Source organism: Calypte anna, chromosome Z (genome assembly GCF_003957555.1).
Source record: "Calypte anna isolate BGI_N300 chromosome Z, bCalAnn1_v1.p, whole genome shotgun sequence".
NCBI lineage: Eukaryota > Metazoa > Chordata > Aves > Apodiformes > Trochilidae > Calypte > Calypte anna.
Genome location: NC_044274.1, coordinates 33527151 through 33543895, shown reverse-complemented (window position 1 = coordinate 33543895; position 16745 = coordinate 33527151). Strand labels below are relative to the sequence as shown.

General features: G+C 38.5%; 1 protein-coding gene across 1 annotated transcript in view; it reads left to right on the top strand.

The window, feature by feature from the left end:
- Positions 1–16745, top strand: part of AOPEP (aminopeptidase O (putative)) — a 171684-nt gene that overhangs the window by 13317 nt on the left and 141622 nt on the right. The window contains exons 3-5 of the mRNA XM_030467251.1: positions 1613–1779; positions 9862–10027; positions 11894–12142. Coding sequence (XP_030323111.1) covers positions 1613–1779; positions 9862–10027; positions 11894–12142 — 582 coding nt within the window. The remainder of the gene's footprint in view (positions 1–1612; positions 1780–9861; positions 10028–11893; positions 12143–16745) is intronic.

The following is a 16745-nucleotide window of genomic DNA, read 5'->3' as shown; positions in this document are numbered from 1 at the left end:
CTAAGATCCTGAATTCCATCATTTCATGGTCACCGCAGCCAAGATTCACATTACCCACCAGCCCATCCTTGGTGACAAGGGCCAGCATAGTACCTTTTCTCATCGGCTCCTCTAACACTTGAAGAAAGAAATTATCGTCAATGCATTGCTGGTGCCTTGCTCTATTGTTACTCCAACAGACTTCAGGATGGTTGAAATTCCCCATGAGGACCAGGTCTTGTGAATGCAGAACTGCTCCTGTCTGTCTATGGAGGGCCTCATCTGCTTCATCTTCCTGGTTAGGTGGCCCATAGCAGACCCCCTCTGTGATACTACTTAGCCCCTGTCTTCTCGTTAATCCTGACCTACAAGCTCTCAGTTGGCTGCTTACCCACCTTCGTGTGGAGCTCCACAAACTCCAGCTGGTCACTGATGTAGAGGGTGATGTCCCCTCCTCTTGTCCCCTGCCTGGCCTTGCTTAGGACGTAAATTCACACATTGCCACACTGCAGTCATAGGAGCCATCCCACCACATCTCATTAATGCCAACAATACCAAAGCACTGCAGCATGCACACATCCATAACTACTCTTGTTTGTTTCCTCTGCCACTGAATTTGTACAGAGGCATATAAGTTAGACCCCCAGGGAAGCTGCCTCACTGCTGGGATTACATTCTGCATTTCATGTTTTCTCCTGCTGACTTTGATATTTCTCCAGGACCAGGGCATCTATTACTGGCACGGACTCAAAGTGGTGGCAGTGGGATGGACTGAGAATCCCTTCCCCCAGCACCTCTAGTTTGAAGCCTCCTTTACTAAATTGTCAAGTCTGAGAAGTAAAACAGGAATTTTTACATCTGTGCACTAGCAATAACAAGATAGATGGAGTCAAGACTTTGGTACCTCCACAGCTGTGGTTAAGCTGCTAATAAGAAACTGGCTGGCATGAAATATTGCAGCTGAAATTGGAAAGGGACAGTAGATGAAGAAGCTGCCCAGGAGAGTGTTAAAGAAACTATAAAATGAGCAATACTGCAAGGAAGATGGCTATGTGAAAAGTGAGAAGGAAGCTGAGGCCAGTAGGAAGGAAATATTTTCTTCTCATTATATGTCCTCTGGTTGAAATTCTGAAAGGCAGGTGAGGTAGTAGCATGCATTACCTTGCTGCAAGAAGAAATGTAAAAAATGTCAAGATTTATTGCATCTTGGACTGAGGAAGGCTTAAGGCTGCTCTGAGTTTGGATGAGCCTCCAGGTTCCACAGAGAGATGGGATTAATGATAACAGAGAGGTGTCACAGGGTGAAGCCCTGCAATGTCATCTTCAGAAGATACTCAGAAGTCATCTTTGGTCTTATGTGTTCAGCTAAGAGTTATTGGAGAGCTTGTGAGCTGGAAAGCTTATGCAAAAGGGGAAAGACTGAAATTATTCTTTTCTAGTTTATATAAAAATATTATGGTAATCTTGCTTTTTTCATCCCATTTTAAGTGATTTAGATTATAGTTTGGTTGTTTGAAACCTACATAGCTGAAGTTAAGCCCTCAGTACAACAGTAGGTTTTATTCTTGATAGAAAACTTAATTTGGTCTTTCTTATTGCAACTCCAACCTCGATCTCTTTTCCTACCATCTAGGCCATGTGTGTATACCATGGGATCACCAATAAACAACAGAGCCCTTTTCCCATGCCAAGAACCACCAGTTGCCTTGTCAACGTGGCAAGCTTCAGTCCGAACAGCTGCAGGCTTTGTTGTGTTAATGAGTGGTGAAAACTCAGCAGAACCAGTTCAGCTTCAAGAAGGTAAAATATATTTTCTATAGCAAATTATTGTTGATAATTTTATAATTAGAAATACAACTTAGTAAGTGTATTACTTTTGGAGGAGTGCCGTTCTAATGGTAAAAGCACTTATGTGTCTTTCTGTAATCTGTGTTATTGTATGGAAAAGTTACCTGCTTAAAGCCTCAGGTAATTTAGTAAGAATTTAAAGCATCTGCATTTTCTGTGCTACTTCTAATTACTTTTCCTGCATTTTTATTCCTTTTAACTTTTCCAGACCCAGACTTTACTTGTCATAAATTGTCTTTATTTTAATTACTGTGCAGTTAAACATTTCAGAGATGGCTCTTGACAACTTCAGGCTTTGTTAAATAATTGAGTTGCAGATCAGCATGTCTGTGACTAGAAGTGGTCATCATATCATGTCTGTTTCCTGAAATATATGAAGTATATGAAAAATACAAAGTCAATGCCCTGAAAATCTGGTCTTTGGAGGTTTTCTTTGCCATGGTAGGTCATAACATGTGCAACAGTGATCAAGCAAGCATTTTTATTCTATGTTGAAAAAAAATATGGAAAAAAATAATCTGCTCCCCTTTAAGGAAAAAGGATGGTTCTGAGGTGGGGCGAAAAGAATGAAAGTCATATTGATTTGAGAACCATCAGATAAAACACTTGCACTGAATTGTCTGATTATTTTTTCCCATATGTGAAGCCTCTTTTAGCCTTGTCTCTGCTATTTAAATATGGAAAACTGCCATGATGAGCTGGTCAGCTCACTTGGACAGTAGTATTTTCCTGTTCCAGCATCAAGAAAGCACAAGTGCTTTTCACTTCAGACTAGGAGAACAGCTCTGACATCACTGCTCAACATGTTTAACCCATAGTTACACTTTGCTAGTGAGATGTTGGCTTACAGTCCTTCAAGGATAGCTGAAAACATTGTCTGAAACAATGTTCTCCACCCTGTGGAGAACAGAGGGGCTGTTGTTTAAATCCTTGTGGTTGTTGCTTTGGTTGGTCTTTTTTGGTTATTTTTTTTGTTCCATTTTTTGTTGTTGGGGTGTATTTTTAAAAATTTTTGAAAGGCTAACCCAGTATATTTCCTTTCCTAAGAACTCTCTGAAGGCAAGAAAGACTGTAAGAAGTCCTTAGTGGAATGGCCAATAGGGAGGAAATAACTCTTTTTAACTTCCCTGTGCTAATGAAGGGGAGTGAAAAGTGTGAAGTGAACTGTGAAGAGCCAAATGTAGCATTAAATCTGGCACCTTGAGAAAACAAGTGACAGTGCCAAAGTTTTGTGTTGACCTTTCCTGAACTGAAGAGAACTGCAGAAGCACTTATTGCACTTCTGTCCTTACAGATTTCCTTCTGCCTCTGCTCAAGATTTAGTTCACAATGAGAGGTTCTGCTTATGGATCTATGCAGCACATACAGTTTTTTAATGATTATTTTGATGTCATGATGCAAGAGTTGCTGGGTTTCTTTAAAAATAGTAAGCTTTGTACTCCAAAGTACCTCTAAAAGACTGAGTCAGGGATGAAGCCCTCTTTATCTTGGTGCTTGTATGCATCTGGAAATTATTAATCAGTGTTACAGAGCTGATCAGAATTGTAAAGATTTACACAAAAGATAAAAGAGGAAAGAAGGAAAAGGAGCAATATTGTGAGGGATGTTCTAAGAAACAAATTTAAGGCTCAAGTGTTAGTCTGAAGCCTACAGTGCATACAAATTCACCAGTTGGATTAGTAGGACTTTTAGGAGTTAAAAAGTTCAAAATGGTCTGTAGTGTTAAATAACCTGTCCCACATAGACCTTTATGGAAGGCAGTTATACAGGGAATGTGAAATCTATCCTATTTAAAATTTTATCTTACTTGTAAAACACACCTAGAAACCTCTCGGGGTGGCTCATCCTGTCATTTGAAATATGGTGAGGCCACGTTTGTTTAAAAATCTTGATGTGTCACTTGCTCAGGTACAAATTAACTATCCAGATATGATGTAAAGGTGCTTAAAAATACCGTACATTCTTTGTGAACTACTTAGTGAAGAAAAATTTATCAGGAAAATACAATTGACAATGCCCTTTCAGAGAAAACTTTATGGGGAGTACTGCATGTGTGTGTAATGTGAGCCATTTAACCACTGGATTTATTTTTCAACACTTGTCAGTTTTACGTGCCTTGAACATATTACTGTAACACACAGAAGGTACATATATGTTTAGTCACATACACCTTAGTGTTTGTTTTGGTTCATGTTCAAGAAATAAATATTAATTCATTAAGTGTAAAATAAACCTCTTTTGCTTTTTGTGTGGTTACCTTACCTTAATGTAGTCCTTAAACTTGTTCTGCGTTCTCTGGTTCCAGGGAAGTCTATTATGTTATTGAGAGGAAATATGTTGCCAGAGAAACTACTGCTCTGTAGCTAGCAGCAACAGCAGTTGCTTTTGTTTGTGCTCTTCTTGCTTTTCACAAGGCACAACAAGAGTGTCCACTACTTTATTGATTGATCCCCAACGTGTATCGGGAAGTAAAGCACAGGAGCTGACAGCTCCTCACATCTCTCTAAGCCAATGCTTAACTCATCCTTTGGCATGAGCGTAAGGGTTCTCTGTGGGAAATTCTGGCTTTCTGATGAGATAGATGAAAGGTCTCTACATGTTACAAAGAGTTTCAGAGAACTGGAGGGCTCTTAGTCCTGGTGCTCCAGCAAAATAGTGGTTTTGGCATAACTACTTATTTAGCTGTAGTTTTATATATTAGAGCTCAGTCTTACTTTGTATATCAAATGTTGTGTGGGGCTGTCTCCTCCCCCAGAGGTAGCTAGGTTTTTTGTGGCTTTTTGTAAATTGTTGGCATAATTTCTATTTTTTGTGTGTGTGTTTGTGTCAGTAGAAATTATGTGAGGGAAAATACACTAGTAAGAAAAAACACTGTTAGCATTCTTGCATCTGGTATTATTAAATACAAATTCTTAGGTGTTTCTTCAGTTAAAGTGGAGTACACAGGGCTCTGAACAATTGTAATGACTTCAAAGATAAGAGAAATGCATTAAAAATTCTAGGAATTTAACTCCTCATTATTATTTCAAGTAGAAGAAGAAATAAATGGCATTTAAATTGTTCTTTTGCACAATTATAAATAGATCATAATTTCCTACCCCAGTTAAATGTAGTGCTATATTTTTGCATGAGATGTCCAGTTACATCTCATAGAATAGCTAATTGTTGCTACATGATTTGTACAGTTATGACATATTTACTTTGTAGACCTGAAAAAAAATTCTGATTTTTTTTTTTTCAAAATTACCTGTAGGTAAAATACTTTGAAGGTGTTATAATTACCTAAATAATTATGAGTAAGAATCAAGCTGCATTTAAAGTAAGCAATGTTTTAAGGAGAGTGTGTAAGTATTACAAATAAAAGGATTGGGGTGTTCTTCTTCTCCTTTTTCTGTGGAGTAACCCCAGGCTAATCTCTTGTTCTTCCCAAGGTGTCCTTGCTATGTCTAAAGAGGTACTAGTGGAACAAAATACTGGTTTTGTGGTAGAGAATCCTCTTTTTGGTAAATAAATCCATCTCCTTGTTTCAGCTGCACTGTTTTCTCTGGCCCTGGAGGTGGTGCTGTCTCCAAGGTAGCCACAGGAAAGCAATGGCCGGACAGGAAGAAGAGGAAGAAGGGAAAAGTAGAGTGGATCTTGTGATCCCAGTCTATGCCCTGGGATAGATCTGAAGATAACAAATGAAAGAAAACAAAACAAAGCCCACAGTCCTGAAGAAAGTTAAAGAAAAAAAGTAGTGAAAGAGAAGGGCTGGCTGAGAGGCAGTCTTAGCAGCTGAGAGAGGAGAAGACAGAAGATAAATGAGGGTTAGGCTGTTCGAAATGTGACTTCCTGGTGCTTGCTGCAGAAAAGTGTTGCCAGATTAAAGAACATTTCAGTCACCAGTCAGTGGATGCACTACAGCAAACTCACTTGTCATTACAGTGCATGTCATTTCAGTTGATGAAGGCAAACAACTGTAGGATAAATATCTACTAATATATATTCATGTATATTTATTTATATGTATTGTGTGATAAATGGATAGTTATCCTACCCAGTTGTAGAATTAGAACAAAATGGTATGTAAACGCCCTGTAGGAAATTAATTAAGCCCCATTAGGTATGTAAAAATGTATGTATAAATCTTGTATGTTGTTCTGGGAGTATCGCTAGTTCATGTGGTCTGCATATTGCCTGCAAATATAAGAGGCTTGGAAAACAGGCAGGGATCTTTGTCTTAGTTGCTTTTATTTTCTTGGAGACATCTTATTTTAGATAAATCTGAAAACACATACTGCGAAAAACTAGCTTTCTTTGTCTGTGGTATCTTCATCCTTTTGCTTCAGTTCCAGCTATTCAGCATATGTTCCTCGCTAACTCACATAAATTATGTGCAGTACATGCTGTTCTCTCTGGACTATTAAACTGACTCCCCATTAATTTTGACATTCCATGCAAATTATCCTTGGTGGAGTTTTGTGGGTTTTTGTTTGGTTTTTTGTTTGATTGCTTTTTGTTTTGCTTTGGGTTTGTTTGTTTGTGGGTTTTTTTGTTTTGGTTTGTTTTTTTTAATTCTGTGGTCTTGCTTGCTGTAGTCTGTCTTGATAAACCTTATTTCTTATTGTAACTCGTCTGTTTCCACTGTTTAGCAAAGGCCTACACCCTTTCCTTGTAGACAGCCTCCTCACTGTTGTGAGTGCTGCCTTTTTCTACACCTCCTTCCATCTGGAACAGTTTTCTGTGACTGCCTTTTCACTTTCATAATTGTTTCAGATCTCAGTTGAAAATACATTACTGTTTTTCCATTAGTTTCTCAAATTTTCACTCTTTCTCTGCTGTTATTTGACTTGTAAGGTTTTACAGTTAACATAGTTGCATGGACTGTTTTCTAAAGCTACACAAAGTGAAGTAGTATAGACTCCCCTTGTCTTGTATGCATTTAAGTCAGTGGTAAAGCTGCTGTTGACTTCAGTTTATATAGGCTTGGGTGTAGCACACTTCATATCAATCAGAATTTTGATATTTCACAAGAATGAATTGTTTCTGTCCTGGCTGACCTCTTTCTTTCAAGGGCAGATTTTGGCCTTTTCAGAAGACTGAATCAGAGTGTACCCTGGGAAACAGCCCTGGAAAACAAAGGGGTCCAGGAGGGATGGGTGTACTTCAAGAAGCAAGCCCTGAATTCATAGGAGCAGTCTGTCCCTGTGTGCTGAAAGGCAAGGTGGAGGGAAAGATGACCGGTCTGGATGAACAGGAAGATATTGAAGGAAGGTTAAAAAGAGAACTTACAGACTATGGAAAAAAGGGATGGATACTCAGGAAGAGCTTAGGAATATAGTTAGGTCATGTAGAAAGAAAATTTGAGAGGTAAAGGCACAATTTGGACTCAATCTCGCCACTTCCATTAAGGATAACAAAAAGTTTTTACAGATACACCAAGGGCAATAGGAGGGGCAGAGAAAACCTCCATTAATCTGACTTTGTCAAGCCTTTGACACCGTCTCCCATAGCACTCTCCTGGAAAAGCTGTCAGCCCAGGGCTCAGATAGGAGCACTCTGCTGGGTTAGGAACTGCTGGAGGGCCCCAGAGAGTGGTGCTGAACGGTGCTAATCCAATTGGTGGCTGCTCACCAGTGGTGTCCCCCAGGGATCAGTGCTGGGCCCAGTTCTGTTTGATATCTTCATTGATGATTTAGATGAGGGAGTTGAGTCCATAATTAGGAAATTTGCTCTGCAGAGGGACCTGGACAGACTGGAGAGTTGGGCTGATTCCAACAGGATGAGGTTCAACACGGCCAAGTGCCGGGTCCTGCACTTTGGCCACAACAACCCCATGGGGAGCTCCAGGCTGGGCACCGAGTGGCTGAGAGCAGCCAGGCAGAAAGGGACCTGGGAGTCTGGATTGACAGGAAGCTGAACATGAGCCAGCAGTGTGCCCAGGTGGCCAAGAAGGCCAATGGCATCCTGGGCTGGCTCAGGAACAGCGTGGCCAGCAGGTCCAGGGAAGGGATTCTGCCCCTGTGCTCAGCCCTGGTGAGGCCACAGCTCGAGTACTGTGTCCAGTTCTGGGCCCTTCAGTTCAGGAAGGAGATTGAGGTGCTGGAGCAGGTCCAGAGAAGAGCAAGGAGGCTGTGAAGGGATCCAGCACAAGTCCTGTGAGGAAGGGCTGAGGGAGCTGGAGGTGTTCAGTCTGGAGAATAGGAGGCTCAGGGGAGACCTCATCACTCTCTACAACTCCCTGAAAGGAGGAGGGAGCCAGGGGGAGGTCGGTCTCTTCTCCCAGGCAGCTACCAGTAAGACAAGAGAGCATGGACTTAAGCTCTGCCAGGGGAGGTTTAGGTTGGATATTGCAAACAAATTCTTTACAGAGAGAGTGATCAGTCATTGGAATTAGCTGCCCAGGGAGGTGGTGGAGTCTCTTTCCCTCTTTTATGAAGTGCCATGCCACACAATGGTAGTGGATTAAGGGTTGGACTTGATGATCTCAGAGGTCCTTTCCAGCTTGGATGATTCTGTGATTCTGTGACATTTGCTTGCCTTGGCTCCTTTATAGGTTTGGTAAGTGAATTAAAAAAAAAAAGGGGAGGAGGAGGGGGGGGGATGGGGACACAGTAGCAGAAATTGGCAAAACTGATACTCTCTTTGTCACTAATTGGTTTGGAGCAAACAAGTATGTTCTGCCCACATACTCACAGGAGTTTAGGAATATTACAGGAGTAATATATATTAATCTGACAACACAGACAAAAGGTTTTTTATGGTAATGCTGAATATTGCTAAAAGTGGAATGGAGTAAGGGAATGTATGTTGTTGCTAGAGGATATAAAAGGTGGTGCTTTATCTGCCTCTTGCAAGACTTCACAAGTATTGTTTTATCATACTAAACAGGACATGGAAAACTTATTGTTAGGCTAACCGTAAAGATTTTTCTGCTTGTCCTTCCTTTGGACAGTTTGATCTTCAGTGGTCACTAAGGTAGGTAGACCAGAGATACTTAGCTGCAGTTTATTTCCCTTCTTCTGTAGCTTGTGGCCTTCACTAGGTTGGATTTTTCCCTAGTCAGAATACTATTAGAAAAGAGTGAGGATAAATGTTCACTTAAAATAAACAAAGTTTGTATGTTTCCACAGTTTCCACAGCTACAGTTATTTGAACATGATTCAGCAGGTTGTAAGTCATGCTAGGATTTTTCCAAGAGTAGTAAGTCTGTTAGTATGGTGTCATAGCTGTATTTGTGACCATAAATGAGAACTTGAATGTAACCCTTAAGCTGTACCATTTTAAAGGTACAAACAGAATACCTAAGAAACATTTAGGTTAGTGAAAAGTATGCTGTTCTAAAGCATCCTCCAGTGTGTCCAGACATGTTCATAGAAATAGACATCCTATACTGCTCTCCTTGTCTTCCAGCAATGTGTTCCCATAATGATAATATTTATCATCTCTTTGCTCTTATAATAGACTCTTTCATCTTGTTTTAGCAGCTCCTGAGTTATTGTGAGCAAATCATTGACTTAGGCAATATGCCATCTCTATCTAAATTTCAATTTCTCACCACCTGGTTTGCACATCATGTATCTCAGATTTCCAGATCCAATTCACAAACACTAGTGTTTGTTTGTTAGAACTTGCCTATCAGTTTGGTACTGCCCAGAACACAGAAGAAGATACTTTGTTCAGTTAAGGCAAAACTGTAAGGTTGATCCAGGGATTAAAGAGTTGTTTTAATCTTTGTACTATACATTGCATGTCTTATTTAACAGTATAGTCACATTAAGTTGCATTGATAACATTTCAGCTGTAGATTTATTTTTAATGAAAGACATTGGCAGAAAGCAGAAAGTAGCAGGTTTAAATAAACAATACTGAATCTATGGTGGCTTCATATGACTTGCTCTTTTGTGTCTCAGTAACATGTTTCATCAGCAAAAAATATCAGGATATAGTGTGGGAGGTTTGTCCCGAAATCTCAAAAACATGAGAATGTCAAATACTGAATGTGCGCTGTGTCTGATGAGTCTGTACAAGTCTGATGAGTCTTTTTATTTACAGGTGTCTTAAGCTGGTACTACTATGTGACTATGCCAATGCCAGCATCCACCTTCACAATTGCTGTGGGGTGCTGGCAGGAAGTTAAGCAGAAGTCTCAGCAGTCCTTCACAGCAGCTGTCCAGACAAACACTGAGTTTTCCTTGCCATCTTCACAAGCTGGTTTCAGGTTGGTGTTCAGAATATTGTTGAAAGTTGAGGTATATGAATAGCATTACTCTATGGAATCTGAAAATGAGTCATATTCGCACAGAAATCAAAACAGAAGTTGTTTAATCTGAGCGGAAAAATCGTGCAGGGGAGTGATTCCAAAGGCATTATTTCATGGGTAAGGGTGTGGTTGTTTTTATGTGGAAACAACTGCTTAGTGAGCAATGGCACTAATAAAACCCAGTGTCCTCTGGATCTGCATTCTGTATCCTGTGTCTCTTAATGCCCCGTTGCAACACCGATGTGAATGTTAAGTAGCACCAGTCCCAGTACTGGTCTCTGAGGACTGCCACTCATCACTAGTCTCCATTTGGACATTGAGCCACTGACCACAACTCTCTGAGTGCAGACACACAGCCAGTTCCTTATTCACTGAGAGGTCCATCATTGAATGCATGCCTTTTCAACTTAGAGACCAGGATATCATGCAGGACAGCCTAAAATGCTTTTCACAAATCCAGGGTGATGATGCTCTCCCCCTGTCCACCAACACTGTGGCCACATTGTAAAAGGCCACCAGATGTGTCAGGCATTTTTTGCCCTTTGTGAAGTCGTGCTGGTTGCCACCAACCACTTCCTCATTTTCCATGTGTCTCAGCAGAGGCTTCAAGATGATCTGCTCTATGACCTTGCTGGGCACAGAGGTGAGACTGGCCTGTAGTTGCCTGGATCTTCTTCCCTTCTTGAAGCTAGTTTTCGTGTTTTGCCTAATCTCTGGCAAAACAATTCTGATAATTAAATAAAAAGTGACATGGTTTTAGGGCAGAAATATATTAGGTTAGACCACCCATGGAAAAGAATTTTATAATTATGAATATAGTTAGTTTCTTTGCATATGTAACCAATGAAATAGTTTAGAGCCCACTTCCTTCACAGAAAGAGTTATGTAAGGTGCTAAAATGGTCGCACTTCAGCATAAGTTTTCTACACATTATCATTTTGATTTGTGTGTCAGCACTTCTCTGGAGCAAGATTTTCCAAATATAAATACTGGGTGGAATAAACGTGCTTTGCCTGTCCAGACATAGTAGAACCAGGTTCCTTAAACTGAAATCTCAAATGAAAGAGAGGCACTATACAGAAGACAAGCAAGCAGGTGAAAACACAAACTGATTTCTACTTAGATATATTTGGGCAGATAAAATATTCTGAAAGTGTATGACTCAGTGTTTAGGAAGGATTTGATTTACGTCTCCTTCCTTCCAGCTACAGCTCTGAATATCCTGTAAAAATAATGTAAAGTAAGCTTGATCCTATTATGATATTTTCAAATATGTATGGGGATAAGCCTGTTTTTCACTTATGAAAAAAGGGTTGGTAAAAGCTCCTGGAGAATTTTAGTAACAGTGACAGGAAAAAAAAAAAAGCCCCTTTTACTTCTAATTGAACTTTATTTCTGTTAATATGTACAAAATTTTATTTTTGTAGGCAAGTTTAATTAGGTATTGTTTAAATAACTACTTACATATTGTGATTTAGTTTTCCTTATATGTTTTGAGCACTTGTTCTGATATGTATCAGAATAAAAACCCAGTATAAAAACTGGGTTTAATTAGTCTTTATTCTTTAGTTCGAAACTATATCAATTTTCTTTTGACATGTAGCAATGAGTGTTCCATATGCATGAACAGTGTGAGAATACAAATGAGATAATTTTATAGCTACTGTCATCTTGATGTCCAGAGAATGTCTTTGTCTTAGCATACTCAGTTGTGTGCACAGTACTGGTATCACATTAAACTATTTTTTTTTCTTTTTTTTTTTTAATTTATTTCATTCTCTTTTTTTCTTTCTCTCTTTTTTTTTTTCCTTTTGTTATTGTCAGATGGCATGAAGAAATCTGTAGTCATGTGGAATATCCCTGCCGATTCCAAAATCCTGCTGCCAGGTTGGAAGCAGTCATTCCTTACAGAGTTTTTGCTCCCTCATGCCTCATGGAGTGCTGTGAAGAACGTTTGCTCCAGCTAATTCCTCAGTGTCTCTCCGCTGCTTACACCACACTGGGTACACACCCCTTTTCCAGGCTTGACGTTTTGATAGTTCCTTCCAACTTTTCCAGCCTGGGGATGGCTAGGTAAAGAAACTTCTTACTATCACATCTCTTGTATTTTGTTAGACTCCTTTTTATCAGGTAGTTAAAAGTTTCAAGTTGCTATCAAGTTGCTGTTCTGTTCTTTTTAAAGCAAACTTAAAACTCTGATTCTCTCTTCATGTAGGTAGGTTTTGTGCATGCTTTTTGCTATGATCTTTAACTTTAGTTGAACAGAACTCAGGGAAGGAAAATATAAGCTCATAAGACACATGGGGCCAGAATTTCCTCATTTGCCAAGATGAAGTTTATTATCACTGGTTCAATTGATCGAGGCACTTGATGTTGCTGTCATTCTGTCATGTTTTCTATTGGTGCAGATTTTACCACTATGTCTTGACAGAACAAGAGTATGTTAAAATGCAGATCTAGAGTTTATTCACAAGCCTTTCATCATTGATGAGCTTCTAGTCAAACACTGGTCTTTTTAAGCTGAGTATGGCTAACTTTAAGAATTGTATTATGAAGTTTTCATGGAATTGTTGAGAATAAAAAGCTTAAATAAATATTTTTGAGTTTACCATTTTTTTTCCAGTCATGCAATGACAATAGAGTTTTAGCTGTATTAGTTGTAAGGCAATGACTAGAAATTTAAATTCCCCCTTTATTTTTTATCTTTCTTAAAAATATATATGTTTCTAGCTTGATAATGAGAGTGTTTGTTAATAGAGAATGAAACACCATTTTTATTCACCATTTTCATGGTGCCAACACTACAGTTAATTCATTTTGGCAGATGGACAAAACATCCCAGTAAAGAATTAAAGGCAAAACTCTTTTAGAAAGGTGAGGACTGAAAAGAAATGTATGTGTCCAGATTGTTGTTTTTTTGTTTTGGAATTCCTGAGGCAGCTGTTGAGTGAAAAGCAACTTCAACAAATTGCAGAAATTGCCAGGTTTAGATGAACCAGAGATGCATAGTGTTTAGATGAACCAGAAGTGTATCTCTTGCTGAAACCTGCAAGGTTTGTCCAATAAGTAAACATTTTGTTTCATGCTGCATGTTTTGTTTCTTATTTACATAGATTTTTTTTCTACAGATTTCTTCTTTCAGTTCTCCTTAGGGATAAAAGTAGAAAAATATACCAGCATGTAATAATATTGTATCAAATTTTACTTGGCAAAAGTTTACTTTTGTTTTGGGTTTTTTGTTTGTTTGGTTTTTGGTTGGTTTTGTTTTGGTTTGGGTTTTTTTTGTAAGAACTATAAAACTTAAGCATTCATTGACTCTCCTCTGTTACATAAACCTCATTGCTTTGTAGATAGCTTGTACTGGTTACTGAGTTTTCAGTTATAGCTCTTTATTCAATGAACTCCTTAATGCAAGCATGAAGAAACTTACACTGGGGTACCTATCACATGCTATGTTCTCAGATACATTGCATAATAGTTTTATGTGGAGGTAAATGTTGTGTACTGTGTTCTTTGACCCATATGAAATGGGCAGAGTGCTTATCAATTTCCTCTGACTTCAAAGGCATGCTACTAAATGGTTGACACAGGTCCTTATGGATCATCATGGTAGTTGAGGAATAAAGCGGACATTTTATTTATCTCTGTAATAAGAGCAGTGATCAGCAGATCTATGAAGGGCAAGAAACTGAAATGGAAGAGAATGGGGGGAGAGATGTCTAGGCCAAAATAATAGCACACAGTAAGAGAAATCTTCAAGATTCAGTTGTTGATATGCTGCTGCTGTTTGGGAAGTTGTCAGAGGTTCCTCTGTATGTATGTTCCCAGAATTTATAGGCAAATGATACCTGTAGGGTTTTCTGTTTCAAAACCATCTGCAGTTATCTTAGTCCAGATTGCATGCTCAGAATATTGCAATTGTGCTTTCTTTGTGAAGGAGATGAGAATATCCAATGCTTTTATTTCCCTGTGCTTCTTCTAACCACTCTTAAGTTCCAAGTGATCCATATCATTGAGTAAAAAGGATGAAAGAGCATTCATACTTCCTGAGAGTTTTCATTCAACAGTTCATAAAGCCAAGCACATTCAAATTTTTCAGAATTGAAATCAAGGAATAATTTAAGCTATTTAAATGTGAAACTGTATTTGGACAACAAAGGAAAATAAAAGATGACTTGTTTGTTCTTGTTTCATATGGTTTTTCAAACAGAAGCTTCTGTGTATACAGCAAGCTACTTAAATACTTAATTCCTCTGCATGCAATAATAGTTACTTAAATTACTTCAGTTAAGAATAAGCTATGTGCAAAACCATATCCAAGCCCACATTAATAAGAACAACAAAAGAGTCAGCTATTATCTGTTAAAAAGGGTGCTGTAGTATTTATTTTCTTTTATTTTCCAGTCTGTCTGTAGCAGTATAAACATAACATAGCATGCTAGTACAAAGGGGCTGTTATTTTGAGAATCCTAATTGTACTCCTGTCTGCCAGGGAAGGAAGAAGTCATAAATTTTTGTCATTATCTGAAGTATGAAGGCTTTACAGCATTTGGCACTTTTCTTTGTCTGTTCCTCATTAGCTTATACTTACTGGGGTTTTTAATATCCCAAAATACTTCCCTTTACTTAGGGGGGATGTTTAGCCAACACTGCAGATTGCAATGAAATGATGATACGTCTTGCATAGTGTAACCTCATTAGGCATTTTAAGTTCTCTGTTCCAGTAGCTGCTACCACTGGTCAGCTGCATTTCTCTTGAAGTCTAACAGATGTTTATGAGAAAAACTCAAGTTGAAAGCTAAGTTATCTTACTTCTGTTTTCTGTACATCTCCTCCTCAGTATTTTAATTTTCTGTGGACTTATGTATGGAAATGGGATCTTGACCATATGTAATATTTGAAATCATTTGTCCTGCTTACTGCACATCTTTCAAGATGCAGGATTTAATTCTGCACTTTCTTGGTTTTATGCTGTTTCGCTTCAAATGATTCAGCATAGCTTCACTCCATTTTTTGCTACTAAAAGAAGGATGTGGCCTACATGTCTTTGTTGATGATATTATGTTAAACTGTCCAAATTTAAATAACTTAATATCCAGCAATTCAGTGCTTTCTGTAGAATGTTGAGAGTTTCATGAACACTTAATATCACTTAATTACCTGATTTTAACTTCTGTCATTAGCAGGAGGGAGTGAATTGGAGGAAAAGCAATAAGGAAATATGTCAGACTGCAGAGATTCTAGAGCTCCTAATTAGATTGTTCAGGGAACTGTTCAGACTACACTGAAAGGTGCTTATTGTTTAAGTACTTGGGGTACTAAGAAGTTAAGAAAGTAGCACTGTGTTTTCCTGGTGTTGATGACACAGGGACAGGAGTTGCACTTGATGATCCCTTCCAACTTGGCAGATTCTACAAACTGTGACATGCTACTCCCTGAGAAATTGCCAACACAACTGGCATTTAAACAGAAGAGTTATTTCATGGTTGCAAATCCTCTCATGTGAGCCGATTTGAACAAAGCTGCCTGAAATACTTCAAATAAAACATAGGGTATTGATGTTCCGTGGTTGTTCATGCTCTTAAATAATTTCATTCCCAATCTTTTCACTATGTGCAAACCTAATGTTTCAAATTCTCTTCCTACTGACCTACAATTCCTTTTCTTCTGGCAAAACTTGAAAAGACTCTGAATTCCTAGTTCTTTTCATTCCCTGATGTGAAACACTCTCTTCAATACAGAGACTCCTAACTTTTTTTGCCACCTGAGCCTGTGCTTGAGGTTTTTGAATTATCTTGCAGTCCTTAATTGCATAAATCCTGTTTTGGAAAAAATTATCCATGGAAGGCCCTCTATAGAGAGAATCTTTTGCAATACACCGATCTCTCTCTGTCTGTGGCCTTAGAAACTGCTTACCATCTTTCTTCTCCTTCACAGAAAAGATGCTAATAGTTATTTATTTCCCCTGGGGGTTGCAAGCCTTTGTTTGCATGGACTTGAAGTACTTTTTTTTTTTTTTTTTTTTTTTTAAATACTGGTCTTGAAAGTGTTTTTTTCCAGAATGCTTAGTCTACTGCTTTTTCTATTTGAATTAATGTAGTTTAAGGTGTACAAGTTTTGTATTAAATGTTAGCACAAGGAATAATCCTTAACCAACCAATATGTGTTAGTAAATTGACTTGTCATGCCACATGTTGCTGGGAGATAGAAGTATGATGAGAAAACTGTCCCTTGTTATGTACCATGCTCTTAGTTTTTCCTTAAGCAGTTATTACTACTATTCAGTGACTGCTGAAAACAGAATAATGCGATAGATGGACTTTTGGTCTTTCCTAGTTTGGCTCTTCTTGCAGCAGTTTTTCACTGCAGAGCTAGCAATTAAGTGAAATCAAAGAACTTCTGAGCAAGATACTGACATTTTCAAAAGAATATCTAGATGTTAGGTTATTCAAATCCTATTTAGTCTCTAAAATGAGTGGACTCGTTTTCCAGTATGCTGGATACCTTTGAAACCCAAATGGTGTTCAATGATAGAAACAAAGGAAATGTTTAGCACATTTGTAAATTTGTAAATCCACTTACATAGCTGGCTAAATACAGATTTAGCAACTCAGCTTTCAGTTCCTGGTTTTAAAGAGCTTAGTTAGTCTCTACCTCTGGTGCAAATCGTCTCAGG